The sequence below is a fragment of the Oncorhynchus mykiss genome, chromosome 9 (assembly GCF_013265735.2).
Source record: "Oncorhynchus mykiss isolate Arlee chromosome 9, USDA_OmykA_1.1, whole genome shotgun sequence".
Taxonomy (NCBI): domain Eukaryota; kingdom Metazoa; phylum Chordata; class Actinopteri; order Salmoniformes; family Salmonidae; genus Oncorhynchus; species Oncorhynchus mykiss.
The window spans coordinates 69524994-69540886 of record NC_048573.1 but is presented as its reverse complement, the minus strand read 5'-3'; the positions used below and the strand labels follow the sequence as shown (position 1 = coordinate 69540886).

At 40.8% G+C, this 15893-nt stretch overlaps 2 protein-coding genes across 4 annotated transcripts in view; both read right to left on the bottom strand.

Moving 5' to 3' along the window:
- The window catches only part of tnr5 (Tumor necrosis factor receptor superfamily member 5), a gene marked incomplete at its 5' end in the record, with an annotated part of 1066050 nt that overhangs the window by 837488 nt on the left and 212669 nt on the right, over positions 1 to 15893 (bottom strand).
- The window catches only part of LOC110531259 (protein kinase C zeta type-like), a 154263-nt gene that overhangs the window by 78369 nt on the left and 60001 nt on the right, over positions 1 to 15893 (bottom strand). For all 3 annotated transcript variants that reach the window (XM_036988861.1, XM_036988860.1, XM_036988859.1), the window contains exons 2-3: positions 12563 to 12648; positions 993 to 1124 (exon numbers count right to left, since the gene is read on the bottom strand). In XM_036988861.1, the coding sequence (XP_036844756.1) occupies positions 993 to 995 (3 nt within the window). In that variant the 5' untranslated portion in view covers positions 996 to 1124; positions 12563 to 12648. The remainder of the gene's footprint in view (positions 1 to 992; positions 1125 to 12562; positions 12649 to 15893) is intronic.

Here is a 15893-nt window from a genome sequence, read left to right as displayed (position 1 = left end):
ATATGTCGGAGCCGAGTGACTTAGTGTATTGAGAGAAGAGGGCCTAGAACCGAGCCCTGGGGGACACCAGTCACAATAGTATGTGGTGCAGACACAGAACCCTCCACCTTCTTTTAGCTTGTCTCTGACAAGAACGTCAACAGGCTTTCATACCGAAGGTGAGGTGAAAACCTGGTAGAGGCTAGCTCTAATCGTAATGCTTCTTTCTGCATGTTAGCAGTCTGTCACTAGAGATCAACCTCGTGATGTTTCAGTATACGGTATACACTACAGTGTGGATGTGTCCCAAATGGCACACTATTCCCTATGGGGCCCTGGTCAAAAGCAGTGCACTAAATAGGGAATAGGGTGGCATTTGAGATGCAGATTATATCTATTTGCAGTGGATTTGAAACTTGCCCATAGCATGTTGGCTGGAGTACATTGCCAACTATCTCTCATGAAATGACAGACCAGTATCTTGCTCTGTTGGCTAAGGTAGTTGGCTTTGAGTTATATACAGTATGTGTCGTGCAGAAGATTGCAAGTTTGATCCCCGCTCGGGGCAGAACAGCATTCACTATGTTACAAATACACATTAGAACATCAATAGCAATGTTTAATTCAGACTTTTGAATAATTCACAGTTTTGTTATCTGAATTCATTGATAACCTTGATCTTTTACCAAGTTGGATTGTTCAAATGCAAAACTTGGTTTCAACCTAAAGCAGATAAATATTACTCATTAGCCCTACCAAATCCTTAATTCAGACGTTCACTTAAGTTTATGAAGTATCTATGAAATGCTTATGAAGACTGCAATTGCTCTAAAAAGCCTTTATAAGCTCACCATATACCTTTTGCACTGCAGTTTGTGAAGTGTCTATGTAGTGCTTATGAAGACTTTATGAATGCTTTATAAATAGTAAGTTCTTCCGAAGCTTTGACATGACAGATTGGCCAGAGTACTCACCACAGAACTAGAATGAGATTCTATTTCTATGGTACTCACCATATGCCTTTGGCAGGTCAGAGGGACGAGTTTGTGACAGCGCTTATGGACCAGCAGTTTGCAGTTGATACACTTGTAGCCCTGCCTCCCCAGCCCCCATATCCTTTCACTGCAGTGGCCACAGTACGCTTTCTGTTGGGGACAGACAGACGCAGACAGACAGACAGACAGAAAGATAGACAAAGACAGACACAGACAGACAGAGGGGGAGACAGGGATTGTTACACCATCAGTCTGAGCTGATGACAATGGGATGATACTATCGCAGTCATTGATCAAGAATCAATGGAGGCAAGGCAGACACACATGAAGAAAGTGATCATGATGGAAGAAGGGCGGATTTAAGGCTAGGTGGCATCTTACATCAACTGGGAGCATGCTTGTTTGTAGTCGTCATTTTTACTAACAGTCACAGCAACTCATCTATATTTAGCAGCTGTCTATTTACCTCCACAAACTGATGTTGGCATTAAGATTGCATTCAATGAGCTGTATAAGGCCATAAGCAAACAAGAAAATCCTAGTGGCCAGTGATTTTAACACAGGGAAACTGAAATCTGATTTACCTCATTTCTACCCGCATGTCACCTGCGGGAAAAAAAAGGCTAAAAAATACCAGTGACACGTTCAATATGGAAGTGGTCTGATGAAGTGGATGCTAGGCTACTGGATTGTTTCACTAGCACAGACTGGAATATGTTCTGGGACTCATCTGATGGAATTAAGGAATTTACCACATCGGTCACCGACTTAATTAATAAGTGCCTTGATGACGTCATACCCACAGTGACAGTACGTACATATCCCAACCAGAAGCCATGGATTACAGGCAACATCCGCACTGAGCTAAATGCTAGAGCTGCATCCTTTAAAGGAACAGGACACTAACCGGGACGCTGATATGAATACGCCCCTCTGAAAAACAATCAAACAGGCAATGCGACAAGACATGGACTAAGATCAAATCCTACTACTTCGGCTCTGACGCTCATCGGATGTGGCAGGGCTTGCAAACTATCATGGATTACAAAGGGTAACCCAGCCGCAAGCTACCCAGTGACGTGGCTGGCAAATGTCTTCACATACATTTTCAACCTCTCCCTGACCTAGTATGAAATACCTACATGTTTCAAGCAGACAACAATAGTCCCTGTGCCCAAGAACGCCAAGGTAATCTGTCTAAATGACTATCTCCCCGTAGCACTCACATCTGCAGCCATAAAAGGTTTTGAAAGGCTGTTCATGGCTCACATCAACAATATCATCCCATGTCAATTCACATACCGCTCCCAACACTTCCCTTTCTCTCTTGTACAAATGGACCACCGATGTGAGAATGCTGTTCATTGACTACAGTGCAGCGTTCAACACCATAGTGCCCTTCAAACTTATCACTTAGCTAAGGACCCTGGGACTGAACACTTCCCAACTGGATTCTGGACTTCCTGGCGGGACGACACCAGATGGTGAGGGTAGGCACCAACACGCTGAAACTACACATGGGGGCCCCTCAGGGGTGCGTGCTTAGTTCCCTCCAGTACTCCCTGTTCACCCACGACTGTGTGGCTCCACTTGACTCCAACACCACCATTAAGTTTGCAGATGATACGACAGTGGTAGGCCTGATCACTGACGACGATGAAACAGCCTATAGGGAGGAGGTCAGAGACGTGGCAGTGTGGTGCCAGGTCAACAACCTCTCCCTCAAAGTCAGCACGCTGAAAATATTTGGCATGGGCCTAGGCACTATCAAGCTTATCACATCTGTCATCCAGTACACATCAGAACACAGACACTAGGGATGTTATGTCAACCACAGGCATATTGACAAACACATTCAGAGACAGTTGAATATTAACAGTCTGAAAAGAGTGGCACCACAGTCCAATGAATGTTAAGTCCCCTATTTAGAGGATTTGGAGTGGTTATGGACCGGTTCCAACCACCTTTTGTGGCAGGGTAGCCTAGTGGTTAGAGCGTTGGATTAGTAACCGGAAGGTTGCAAGTTCAAACCCCTGAGCTGACAAGGTACAATTCTGTCGTTCTGCCCCTGAACAGGCAGTTAACCCACTGTTCCTAGGCTGTCATTGAAAAAAATAATTTGTTCTTAACTGACTTGCCTAGTTAAATAAAGGTTTAAAAAAAATAAAACGGCACTCTGTGAACAACGCAACATCAATTGCTGTACGTTGTGTGACAGCTCTGGTTGTGCCATTCTCATCTGATACACAGTGAAATCTGACAACTAATTTGCATAGGGAGCAACACGTCACATTTTCGTGCCTATCCAGACAAAGGATCGAACTTCCCTGGCAGTGAACCTGGCAGCTCTGCTTACAGTATATATGAAAATGGGAGACTCTAGTGATTGCATCAAACACAGTCTCATCTCACTGTGATGTTCTCAGATGGATTTAGAGCTCTCAACATAAAAAATGCTAAATCATTTCATAGAATTTAAACAAGACCACTTTCTCTTGGTCACAGAGGGACAAAATCACCTCGTGCTTAAAGCTGAAGTTGTAACTGGGGAGCCAGGCCCAGCTAAGCAGAATAAATTTTTCCACACAAAAAGGCTTCATTACAGACATAAAAACTCCTCAACTCCGAGCAGGATGTGGAGGACCTGGGCTGGCGTGGTTACAGTTGGTCTACGGTTGTAAGGCCGGTTGGATATACTGCCAAATTCTCCCCCAAAAAGTCGGAGCCAGCTTATGGTAGAGAAATTAACATAGAATTATCTGGCAACAGCTCTGTGGGACGATCCTGCAGTCAGCATGCCAGTTGCACGCTCTATCAAAACTTGAGACATCTGTGGCATTGTGTTGTGTGACAAAACTGCACATTTTAGAGTGGCCTTTTATTGTCCCCAGTATAAGGCAAATGCACTGTTGCTATGGAGAATCCGTAGAGACTCACTTCAAAGCTTAGCTGCTACAAATCCACTGCTCCTCAGCCCAAACTGACTCAGATAGAGAGAGACCGACAGAGAGAATGAGAGGGGGAGAGGGAGTGAAGCAGAGAGAGAGAGAGAGCGACAGAGAGAGAGAGGGAGAGAGCGACAGAGAGAGAGAGAGAGAGAGAGAGAGAAAGATAGGTAGAGAGCGAGAGAGAGAGAGAGAGAGAGACTGATAGAGAGAGAGAGAGAGGTTCAGAAAAGTTATAAATAAATCAAGACATCCACTTTTATTTGTAAAAAAAAAAAAATCCCTCTCAGCTCAGCACAGACAGTGGGTACGTAATTAAGGCACCTGTTCTGAGGTGAGAAACTTTAAAGACAGACATTCCCCATCAGGGAATGACAGGCACTCCCCATCAAGACTTTGGGGAGAGCATTTCCATAGCAGATGACAAACGAGGGTCCATAACATATGCCCTTCGTTATTTAAAAGAGCCACAACATCTTCAGATGCTTCTTTGACTCACTAGCTGTGTTCCATGTTCTAAAGACAATAACAAAGCTACAGCTAGCTGTGTTTCGTATTCTAAAGACAATAACAAAGCTACAACTAGCTGTGTTTCGTGTTCTAAAGACAATAACAAAGCTACAGCTAGCTGTGTTCCATGTTCTAAAGACACTAACAAAAGGTACAGCTAGCTGAGGAAAGAGGAGATACTAAGGGACTGAAAACTCAAGATGTTAGGTCTACAAGACAAACCTATTTTGGTCTCACTACTAGCCTCTTGCCTCTTCCTCCCTGACGGGACAGTAAAATATCACCCCTGATCAGCCTGTATCTATCGAGGAACCCCAAAAAGGTCCCTGGTTGAGTCCCAAAATGGCAGTCTATTCCCTAGGGTGTCCTTTAGGATGCACTTCCTGTTTGAGCCAGCTCGCTGTCAGCTCCAAAATGGCTGCTAATCACTTGCAGAGTGCTAGGGAAGCAATGTGGAACGAGCCCTATTTAAAGTGCCTTAGAGTCAGACAGGTGAAACCAATCTCTGAGACGTCCTTGACTGGCTGCCACAGTGACAGACATTCCCCACAATGCTGTTGGATAACAGACATTATATATTGTTAGCCCAGCTTGGGGAATTTACATTAGATGTTCAGTTGTAGTTGGACAGGAATGTTTTTTTTTTCATGTTCACACAAACGGATTTCTAACAATGCAACAAATATATATCTTTAATGAACATGATGGTTAAATAAATCTACTTTATGCAATTGAACACAGCAAAGGAACAACTGAACAGCTCTTATGTAAGTCAATCGAACAACAAAACTGAGACAAATTTTGTCATGCAATTTACCGGACAACATAAAAAAATAATTTCTCTCTCTTCTTCTCTCTCTCCCTCTCAGTGTCTGCTTCAGTCTCAGTGGAGATCTGTGAACTGACATGATTGACATGCTTGTTAGGGTTCTACATGCAAGGTGCTAATGAAGTAACAATCTAGACAGTATTTCCAGTCAGTCAGAGAGTTAATGAAGTAACAATCTAGACAGTATCTCCAGTCAGTCAGGGAGCTAATGAAGTAACAATCTAGACAGTATCTCCAGTCAGTCAGGGAGCTAATGAAGTAACAAACTAGACAGTATCTCCAGTCAGTCAGGGAGCTAATGAAGTAACAAACTAGACAGTATCTCCAGTCAGTCAGGGAGCTAATTAAGTAACAATCTAGACAGTATCTCCAGTCAGTGAGGGAGCTAATGAAGTAACAATCTAGACAGTATCTCCAGTCAGTCAGAGAGTTAATGAAGTAACAATCTAGACAGTATCTCCAGTCAGTCAGGGAGCTAATCAAGTAACAAACTAGACAGTATCTCCAGTCAGGGAGCTAATGAAGTAACAAACTAGACAGTATCTCCAGTCAGTCAGGGAGCTAATGGAGTAACAAACTAGACAGTATCTCCAGTCAGTCAGGGAGCTAATGAAGTAACAATCTAGACAGTATCTCCAGTCAGTCAGGGAGCTAATGAAGTAACAAACTAGACAGTATCTCCAGTCAGTCAGGGAGCTAATGAAGTAACAAACTAGACAGTATCTCCAGTCAGGGAGCTAATGAAGTAACAATCTAGACAGTATCTCCAGTCAGTCAGAGAGCTAATGAAGTAACAAACTAGACAGTATCTCCAGTCAGTCAGGGAGATAATGAAGTAACAAACTAGACAGTATCTCCAGTCAGTCAGGGAGCTAATGAAGTAACAAACTAGACAGTATCTCCAGTCAGTCAGGGACCTAATGAAGTAACAATCTAGACAGTATCTCCAGTCAGGGAGCTAATGAAGTAACAAACTAGACAGTATCTCCAGTCAGTCAGGGAGCTAATGAAGTAACAAACTAGACAGTATCTCCAGTCAGGGAGCTAATGAAGTAACAAACTAGACAGTATCTCCAGTCAGTCAGGGACCTAATGAAGTAACAAACTAGACAGTATCTCCAGTCAGGGAGCTAATGAAGTAACAATCTAGACAGTATCTCCAGTCAGTCAGGGAGCTAATGAAGTAACAAACTAGACAGTATCTCCAGTCAGTCAGGGAGCTAATGAAGTAACAATCTAGACAGTATCTCCAGTCAGTCAGAGAGCTAATGAAGTAACAAACTAGACAGTATCTCCAGTCAGTCATCCCTCTAATGGAGCGCTGGCTTGTAGCTGCGAACACTAACTGCAGGAATACAACATTCTGATACATGATGTGCACCAGAGGTACTATAGAACCCCATTATGTCAAACTGGTGGCATTCACAAAACATCTTTCTCCTCAACAGCAGAGGGGGGAGAGAGAGCGGGAAGGAGAGGGATGTGGTGGAGAGAGAGAAGTGAGGAGAAAGGGATGGAAAGGGGAGAGAGAAAAAGAGGGAGGGGTGTTATGAGGGATTTAGAAGAGACGGACGGAGAAAGAGTGGGATGGAGAGAGAGCAGCTAAGAGAGGGAGGGGTGTTATGAGGGATTTAGAAGGGACGGATGGAGAAAGAGTGGGATGGAGAGAGAGCAGCTAAGAGAGGGAGGGATGGAGAGAGAGGAGAAACCTGACCTACTTCTGCTAAATGACTTGTTAATTCTGTATAGAGGATAAAGATAAAAAAAGAGGGAGGGATGGTGTGAGGAATGGAGAGGAGAGACATTGGGGAAAGACTGCACCAACTAGAACTGACTGTAAAACCATGTGACATTGCAACGATCGTAATTATGTCAGAACTGTACACATAGTGGCTCACACGTGACATAGTGACAAAGCCATCAACCTTAGACAAGCATTTGATGTAGCCAACATGTGATGTACCCACAATAAAATGGCTGAAAAAATTACAGTACAGCGTGGAAATACAGTAGGACAGATTATAGAAGCCAACACTATACTTGCCCACTGTCTTAGCAAATAACCATGACTCCAACATAACATTCAAATAACCATGGCTCCAACATAACATTCAAATAACCATGACTCCAACATAACATTCAAATAACCATGACTCCAACATAACATTCAAATAACCATGGCTCCAACATAACATTCAAATAACCATGACTCCAACATCCAACATAACATTCAAATAACCATGACTCCAACATAACATTCAAATAACTATGGCTCCAACATAACATTCAAATAACCATGGCTCCAACATAACATTAAAATAACCATGACTCCAACATAACATTCAAATAACCATGACTCCAACATAACATTCAAATAACCATGGCTCCAACATAACATTCAAATAACCATGGCTCCAACATAACATTCAAATAACCATGGCTCCAACATAACATTCAAATAACCATGGCTCCAACATAACATTCAAATAACCATGGCTCCAACATAACATTCAAATAACCAAGACTCCAACATAAAATTCAAATAACCATGGCTCCAACATAACATTCAAATAACCATGACTCCAACATAACATTCAAATAACCATGACTCCAACATAACATTCAAATAACCATGGCTCCAACATAACATTCAAATAACCATGGCTCCAACATAACATTCAAATAACCATGGCTCCAACATAACATTGAAATAACCATGGCTCCAACATAACATTCAAATAACCATGGCTCCAACATAACATTCAAATAACCATGGCTCCAACATAACATTCAAATAACCATGACTCCAACATAACATTCAAATAACCATGACTCCAACATCCAACATAACATTCAAATAACCATTGGGGAAAGACTGCACCAACTAGAACTGACTGTAAAACCATGTGACATTGCAACGATCGTAATTATGTCAGAACTGTACACATAGTGGCTCACACGTGACATAGTGACAAAGCCATCAACCTTAGACAAGCATTTGATGTAGCCAACATGTGATGTACCCACAATAAAATGGCTGAAAAAAATACTGTACAGAGTGGAAATACAGTAGGACAGATTATAGAAGCCAACACTATACTTGCCCACTGTCTTAGCAAATAACCATGACTCCAACATAACATTCAAATAACCATGGCTCCAACATAACATTCAAATAACCATGGCTCCAACATAACATTCAAATAACCATGACTCCAACATAACATTCAAATAACCATGACTCCAACATCCAACATAACATTCAAATAACCATGACTCCAACATAACATTCAAATAACCATGGCTCCAACATAACATTCAAATAACCATGACTCCAACATCCAACATAACATTCAAATAGCCATAACTCCAACATCCAACATAACATTCAAATAACCATGACTCCAACATCCAACATAACATTCAAATAACCATGACTCCAACATAACATTCAAATAACCATGACTCCAACATAACATTCAAATAACCATGGCTCCAACATAACATTCAAATAACCATGACTCCAACATCCAACATAACATTCAAATAACCATGACACCAACATCCAACATAACATTCAAATAACCATGACTCCAACATAACATTCAAATAACCATGGCTCCAACATAACATTCAAATAACCATGGCTCCAACATAACATTCAAATAGCCATGGCTCCAACATAACATTCAAATAACCATGGCTCCAACATAACATTCAAATAACCATGGCTCCAACATAACATTCAAATAACCATGACTCCAACATAACATTCAAATAACCATGGCTCCAACATAACATTCAAATAACCATGACTCCAACATAACATTCAAATAACCATGACTCCAACATAACATTCAAATAACCATGGCTCCAACATAACATTCAAATAACCATGGCTCCAACATAACATTCAAATAACCATGGCTCCAACATAACATTCAAATAACCATGGCTCCAACATAACATTCAAATAACCATGGCTCCAACATAACATTCAAATAACCAAGACTCCAACATAAAATACAAATAACCATGGCTCCAACATAACATTCCAATAACCATGGCTCCAACATAACATTCAAATAACCATGGCTCCAACATAACATTCAAATAACCATGGCTCCAACATAACATTCAAATAACCATGGCTCCAACATAACATTCAAATAACCATGGCTCCAACATAACATTCAAATAACCATGGCTCCAACATAACATTCAAATAACCAAGACTCCAACATAAAATTCAAATAACCATGGCTCCAACATAACATTAAAATAACCATGACTCCAACATAACATTCAAATAACCATGACTCCAACATCCAACATAACATTCAAATAACCATGACTCCAACATAACATTCAAATAACCATGGCTCCAACATAACATTCAAATAACCATGACTCCAACATCCAACATAACATTCAAATAACCATAACTCCAACATCCAACATAACATTCAAATAACCATGACTCCAACATCCAACATAACATTCAAATAACCATGACTCCAACATAACATTCAAATAACCATGACTCCAACATAACATTCAAATAACCATGACTCCAACATAACATTCAAAGAACCATGGCTCCAACATAACATTCAAAGAACCATGGCTCCAACATAACATTCAAATAACCATGACTCCAACATAACATTCAAATAACCATGGCTCCAACATAACATTCAAATAACCATGACTCCAACATAACATTCAAATAACCATGACTCCAACATAACATTCAAATAACCATGGCTCCAACATAACATTCAAATAACCATGGCTCCAACATAACATTCAAATAACCATGGCTCCAACATAACATTCAAATAACCATGGCTCCAACATAACATTCAAATAACCATGGCTCCAACATAACATTCACAAAACCATGGCTCCAACATAACATTCAAATAACCATGGCTCCAACATAACATTCAAATAACCATGGCTCCAACATAACATTCAAATAACCATGACTCCAACATAACATTCAAATAACCATGGCTCCAACATAACATTCAAATAACCATGACTCCAACATAACATTCAAATAACCATGGCTCCAACATAACATTCAAATAACCATGACTCCAACATCCAACATAACATTCAAATAACCATGACACCAACATCCAACATAACATTCAAATAACCATGACTCCAACATAACATTCAAATAACCATGGCTCCAACATAACATTCAAATAACCATGGCTCCAACATAACATTCAAATAACCATGGCTCCAACATAACATTCAAATAACCATGGCTCCAACATAACATTCAAATAACCATGGCTCCAACATAACATTCACAAAACCATGGCTCCAACATAACATTCAAATAACCATGGCTCCAACATAACATTCAAATAACCATGGCTCCAACATAACATTCAAATAACCATGACTCCAACATAACATTCAAATAACCATGGCTCCAACATAACATTCAAATAACCATGACTCCAACATAACATTCAAATAACCATGACTCCAACATAACATTCAAATAACCATGACTCCAACATAACATTCAAATAACCATGGCTCCAACATAACATTCAAATAACCATGGCTCCAACATAACATTCAAATAACCATGGCTCCAACATAACATTCAAATAACCATGGCTCCAACATAACATTCAAATAACCAAGACTCCAACATAAAATTCAAATAACCATGGCTCCAACATAACATTCAAATAACCATGACTCCAACATAACATTCAAATAACCATGACTCCAACATAACATTCAAATAATCATGGCTCCAACATAACATTCAAATAACCATGACTCCAACATAACATTCAAATAACCAAGACTCCAACATAAAATTCAAATAACCATGGCTCCAACATAACATTCAAATAACCATGACTCCAACATAACATTCAAATAACCATGACTCCAACATAACATTCAAATAATCATGGCTCCAACATAACATTCAAATAACCATGACTCCAACATAACATTCAAATAACCATGACTCCAACATAACATTCAAATAACCATGACTCCAACATAACATTCAAATAACCATGGCTCCAACATAACATTCAAATAACCATGGCTCCAACATAACATTCAAATAACCATGGCTCCAACATAACATTCAAATAACCATGGCTCCAACATAACATTCAAATAACCATGGCTCCAACATAACATTCAAATAACCATGACTCCAACATAACATTCAAATAACCATGGCTCCAACATAACATTCAAATAACCATGGCTCCAACATAACATTCAAATAACCATGGCTCCAACATAACATTCAAATAACCATGACTCCAACATAACATTCAAATAGCCATGACTCCAACATAACATTCAAATAACCATGGCTCCGACATAACATTTAGTCTCTTCCAGTGCATTAAAGAGGGAGATGGGCTGCCTAATGGAGGTCTGTAGGAATGAGGAGACCGTAATACAGTACAGTGAACTCAGTCTAGTCTAGACTGAGTTTTTTTTATTTAACTAGGCAAGTCAGTTAAGAACAAATTCTTATTTTCAATGACGGCCTCGGAACAGTGGGTTAACTGCCTGTTCAGGGTCAGAACGACAGATTTGTACCTTGTCAGCTCGGGGATTTGAACTTGCAACCTTTCGGCTTGCAACCCAACGCTGCTAGTCTCTCTCTAATCTTTAGCAAGTGGAGGGGTAGTTGGGGGGGATTCTTACATTTTTTTGTGGGCCAGAATGATGACAACCCGTTAAATAGGCCACCAGCAGCCATCTTGAATAACGCATCCAAATCCAGACAGCTGCAGCTGTGGTAGTGACATCAGCCAGGTATTATTCAACCACTAAGTCTTTGTAAATGAACTATACTGCTCCATCGTAGTAGTAGTAGTAGTAGTTGTAGTAGTAGCATTATTAGTAGTAGTAGCATTATTAGTAGTAATAGTAGTAGTAGCATTATTAGTAGAAGTAGTAGTAGTAGCAGTAGCATTATTAGTAGTAGTAGCATTATTATTAGTAGTAGTAGTAGTAGCAGTAGCATTATTAATAGTAGTAGCAGCAGCAGTAGCAGGAGTAGCAGTAGTAGTAGTAGTAGTAGTAGACAATCTTTCTTTCAAAAATACCAACCAGGTCTGTTCTCATCAAATGATCATGTGACGGTTTTAATAAGCGCTCGTAGAAAGTGACAAGTTGCTAGGTAGGATGACAAACCAATCAATTACTGTAAATAACCTCTAAACAGGAAGTGAAGTGCGAGAAGGTCAATGGGATGTGTTGGGGAGGCGGAATGTGACATTAATACTCACCCTGTTAAAGCGCTTGGCCTGGAAGAGGTGTCCGTTTACTCGGTAGAGCTTCCTCCATCTTCTGGCCCCGCGGCGGTAGATCGATTCTAGGAGAGAGAGGAAACAGTTGTACAGTAACTGCATGACAGGGAGCGAGAGAGGGATGGAGAGGTGCATTCAAGGTCCTCCAAAATCACAAAGGAGCGAGGGAGTAGTGAGAAAGAGGGAGAGAGAGATGGAGGGGAGAGAGACTTGCCCTGCCCTTAAAGCACCACGCTCTCTGAAGTTTCTATCAAAGTACCAGAGGAAATAACCTCCAAGCTTCCCTCCTTCCCTCCCTCTCTCATTTTCCCCTCCCTCCCTCCCTCCCTCCCTCCCTCCCTCCCTCCCTCCCTCCCTCCATTTCATTCTGTCCCTCTTGTCTCTCTTGAGGTCCTGGTCTTATTAATTTCTCTGTAATGTCTTGAATCCTGATGACAGCGTAAAGGTGCAGGCTGCTATTTATACCTTCTGAGCGGTCTATTAATACACTGCATAACACTGCATAATAAACAACGACAGACTTGGTACAATGGCCCTTACGTAACAAGCGGCTCAGAGTAGGAGTGCTGATCTGGGATCAGTTTGGACTTTTAGATCATAACGATGTCAGATGTAATGATGATGATGTCAGACATAATGATGATAACCATGTCAGATGTAATGATGATGATGTCAGACATAATGATGATAACGATGTCAGATGTAATGATGATGATGATGTCAGATGTAATGATGATAATGATAATAATGATGGTAACAATGTAATGATGATAATGATGTCAGATGTAATGATGATAACGATGTCAGATGTAATTGTAACGCCACTCTCAAAAACGTACAGTTGAAGTCGGAAGTTTACATATACCTCAGCCAACTACATTTAAACTCAGTTTTTCACAATTCCTGTCATTTAATCCTAGTATAAAAATCCTGACTTAGGTCAGTTAGGATCACCACTTTATTTAAAAAATGTGAAATGCAGGAATAATAGTAGAGAGAATTATTTATTTCAGCTTTTATTTCTTTCATCACATTCCCAATGGGTCAGAAGTTTACATACTCAATTAGTATTTGGTAGCATTGCCTTTAAATTGTTTAACTTGGGTCAAACGTTTCAGGTAGCCTTCCACAAGCTTCCCACAATAAGTTAGGAGAATTTTGGCCCATTCCTCCTGACAGAGCTGGTGTAACTGAGTCAGGTTTGTAGGCCTCCTTGCTCGCACACGCTTTTTCAGTTCTGCCCAAACATTTTCTATTGGATTGAGGTCAGGTCTTTGTGATGGCCACTCCAATACCTTGACTTTGTTGTCCTTAAGCCATTTTGCCACAAATGTGGAAGTATGCTTGGTGCCATTGTCCATTTGGAAGACCCATTTGCGACCAAGCTTTAACTTCCTGACTGATGTCTTGAGATGTTGTTTCAATACATACACATAACTTTCCTACCTCATGATGCCATCTATTTTGAAGTGCACCAGTCCCTCCTGCAGCAAAGCACCCCCACAACATAATGCTGCCACCCCTGTCCTTCACGGTTGGGATGAAGTTCTTCAGCTTGCAAGCCTCCCCCTTTTTCCTCCAAACATAACGATGGTCATAATGGCCAAACAGTGATATTTTTGTTTCATCAGAACAGAGGACATTTCAACAAAAAGCACAGTCTTTGTCCCCATGTGCAGTTGCAAACCGTAGTCTGGCTTTTTGATGGCGGTTTTGGAGCAGTGGCTTCTTTCTTGCTGAGCGGCCTTTCAGGTTATGTCGATATAGGACTTGTTTTACTGTGGTTATAGATACTTTTGTACCTGTTTCCTCCAGAATCTTCACAAGGTCCTTTGCTGCTGTTCTGGGATGGATTTGCACCTTTTGCTCCTAAGTACGTTCATCTCTAGGAGACAGAACGCGTCTCCTTCCTGAGCTGCATGACGGGTGTGTGGTGTGTAGATGAACGTGGTACCTTCAGGCATTTGGAAATTGCTCCCAAGGATGAACCAGACTTGTGGAGGTCTACAATTATTTTTCTGAGGTCTTGGCTGATTTCTGTAGATTTTCCTATGATGTCAAGCAAAGGGGCACTGAGTTTGAAGGTAGGCCTTGAAACATATCCACAGGTACACCTCCAATTGACTCAAATGATGTCAATTAGCTTGGCTTCTAAAGGCATCACATAATTTTCTGGAATTTTCCAATCTCTTTAAAGGCACAGTCAACTTAGTGTATGTAAACTTCTGACACACTAGAATTGTGATAGAGTGAATTATAAGTGAAATAATCTGTCTGTAAACAATTGTTGGAAAAATTACTTGTGTCATGCACAAAGTACACATTTGTGGAGTGGTTGAAAAACAAGTTTTAATGACTCCAACTTTCTCAAACACATAGATCCCCTAAACGCAGCTCACGTTCCAGATCACAATCACCTGAAATCTGATCACCTGTTCACACACCTGTATGTCATTATAACACACTATTTAGTTCAGTTCTTTGCACCCCGTCATTGAGGGGTATTGTTTGTTTTGTGACACACTTCTATTCGGAGCTATCTTTTTCCTGTAATTGAATCCTCCCGTGTATGATAGTTTTGGCCTGCCTCACTAATGACGCTTTTTGCCTATTCCCTTCCTGTACTTTAGCCAATCGAATTTCCTGTTACCAACCTATTGCCTGATCTCCCAGATGACGTTACTAGCCTTTTCCCTGCCTGTACTGTTGCCTTTTTGGACCCCCTGTATGACATTCTGCCTGCCCCTGGACCCAGCTACCTGCCTCCTCCTGTGGTCCTTTACAAATAAACACCTGCGGCGCCCTGCGCTTGAAACCCGCTCTCTATCTCCCATCGTGTTCACTACAGTAATGATGATGTCAAATACGATTCACTACGACATTCATCGTCAGCAACATGATGTTGTTACATGAAACTGCCAGTTTGCCAGTTTTTCTGAAGTCATATCCCAGCATGAGTTGAATTAGGTGTACTAAACCATTTGGGGGAATCACACTACTAACATGGCCATTGCTTTTGCTACCACACAACACAAATTACTGAACTACCTACCAGATGTACCAGATGTCTCTCTCTTTATACCCCTCTCTTCTTCTCTCTGGTAAACTGCATCAGGCATATTTAACTATATGTAAGTCAAATGATGCAATGCCAAAAATTGCTCAAATGGCTACTAGTATCGTCAAGCTAGGATTTTTCCCACATCAGCCAAACCAAAAGCCATGACACTGCACAATAGGCAGTAGTTACCAGTATAGATAATGTAGGTGGAGTTTGGCAATCATTTCATTCATTTAAACTCTCCCTCAA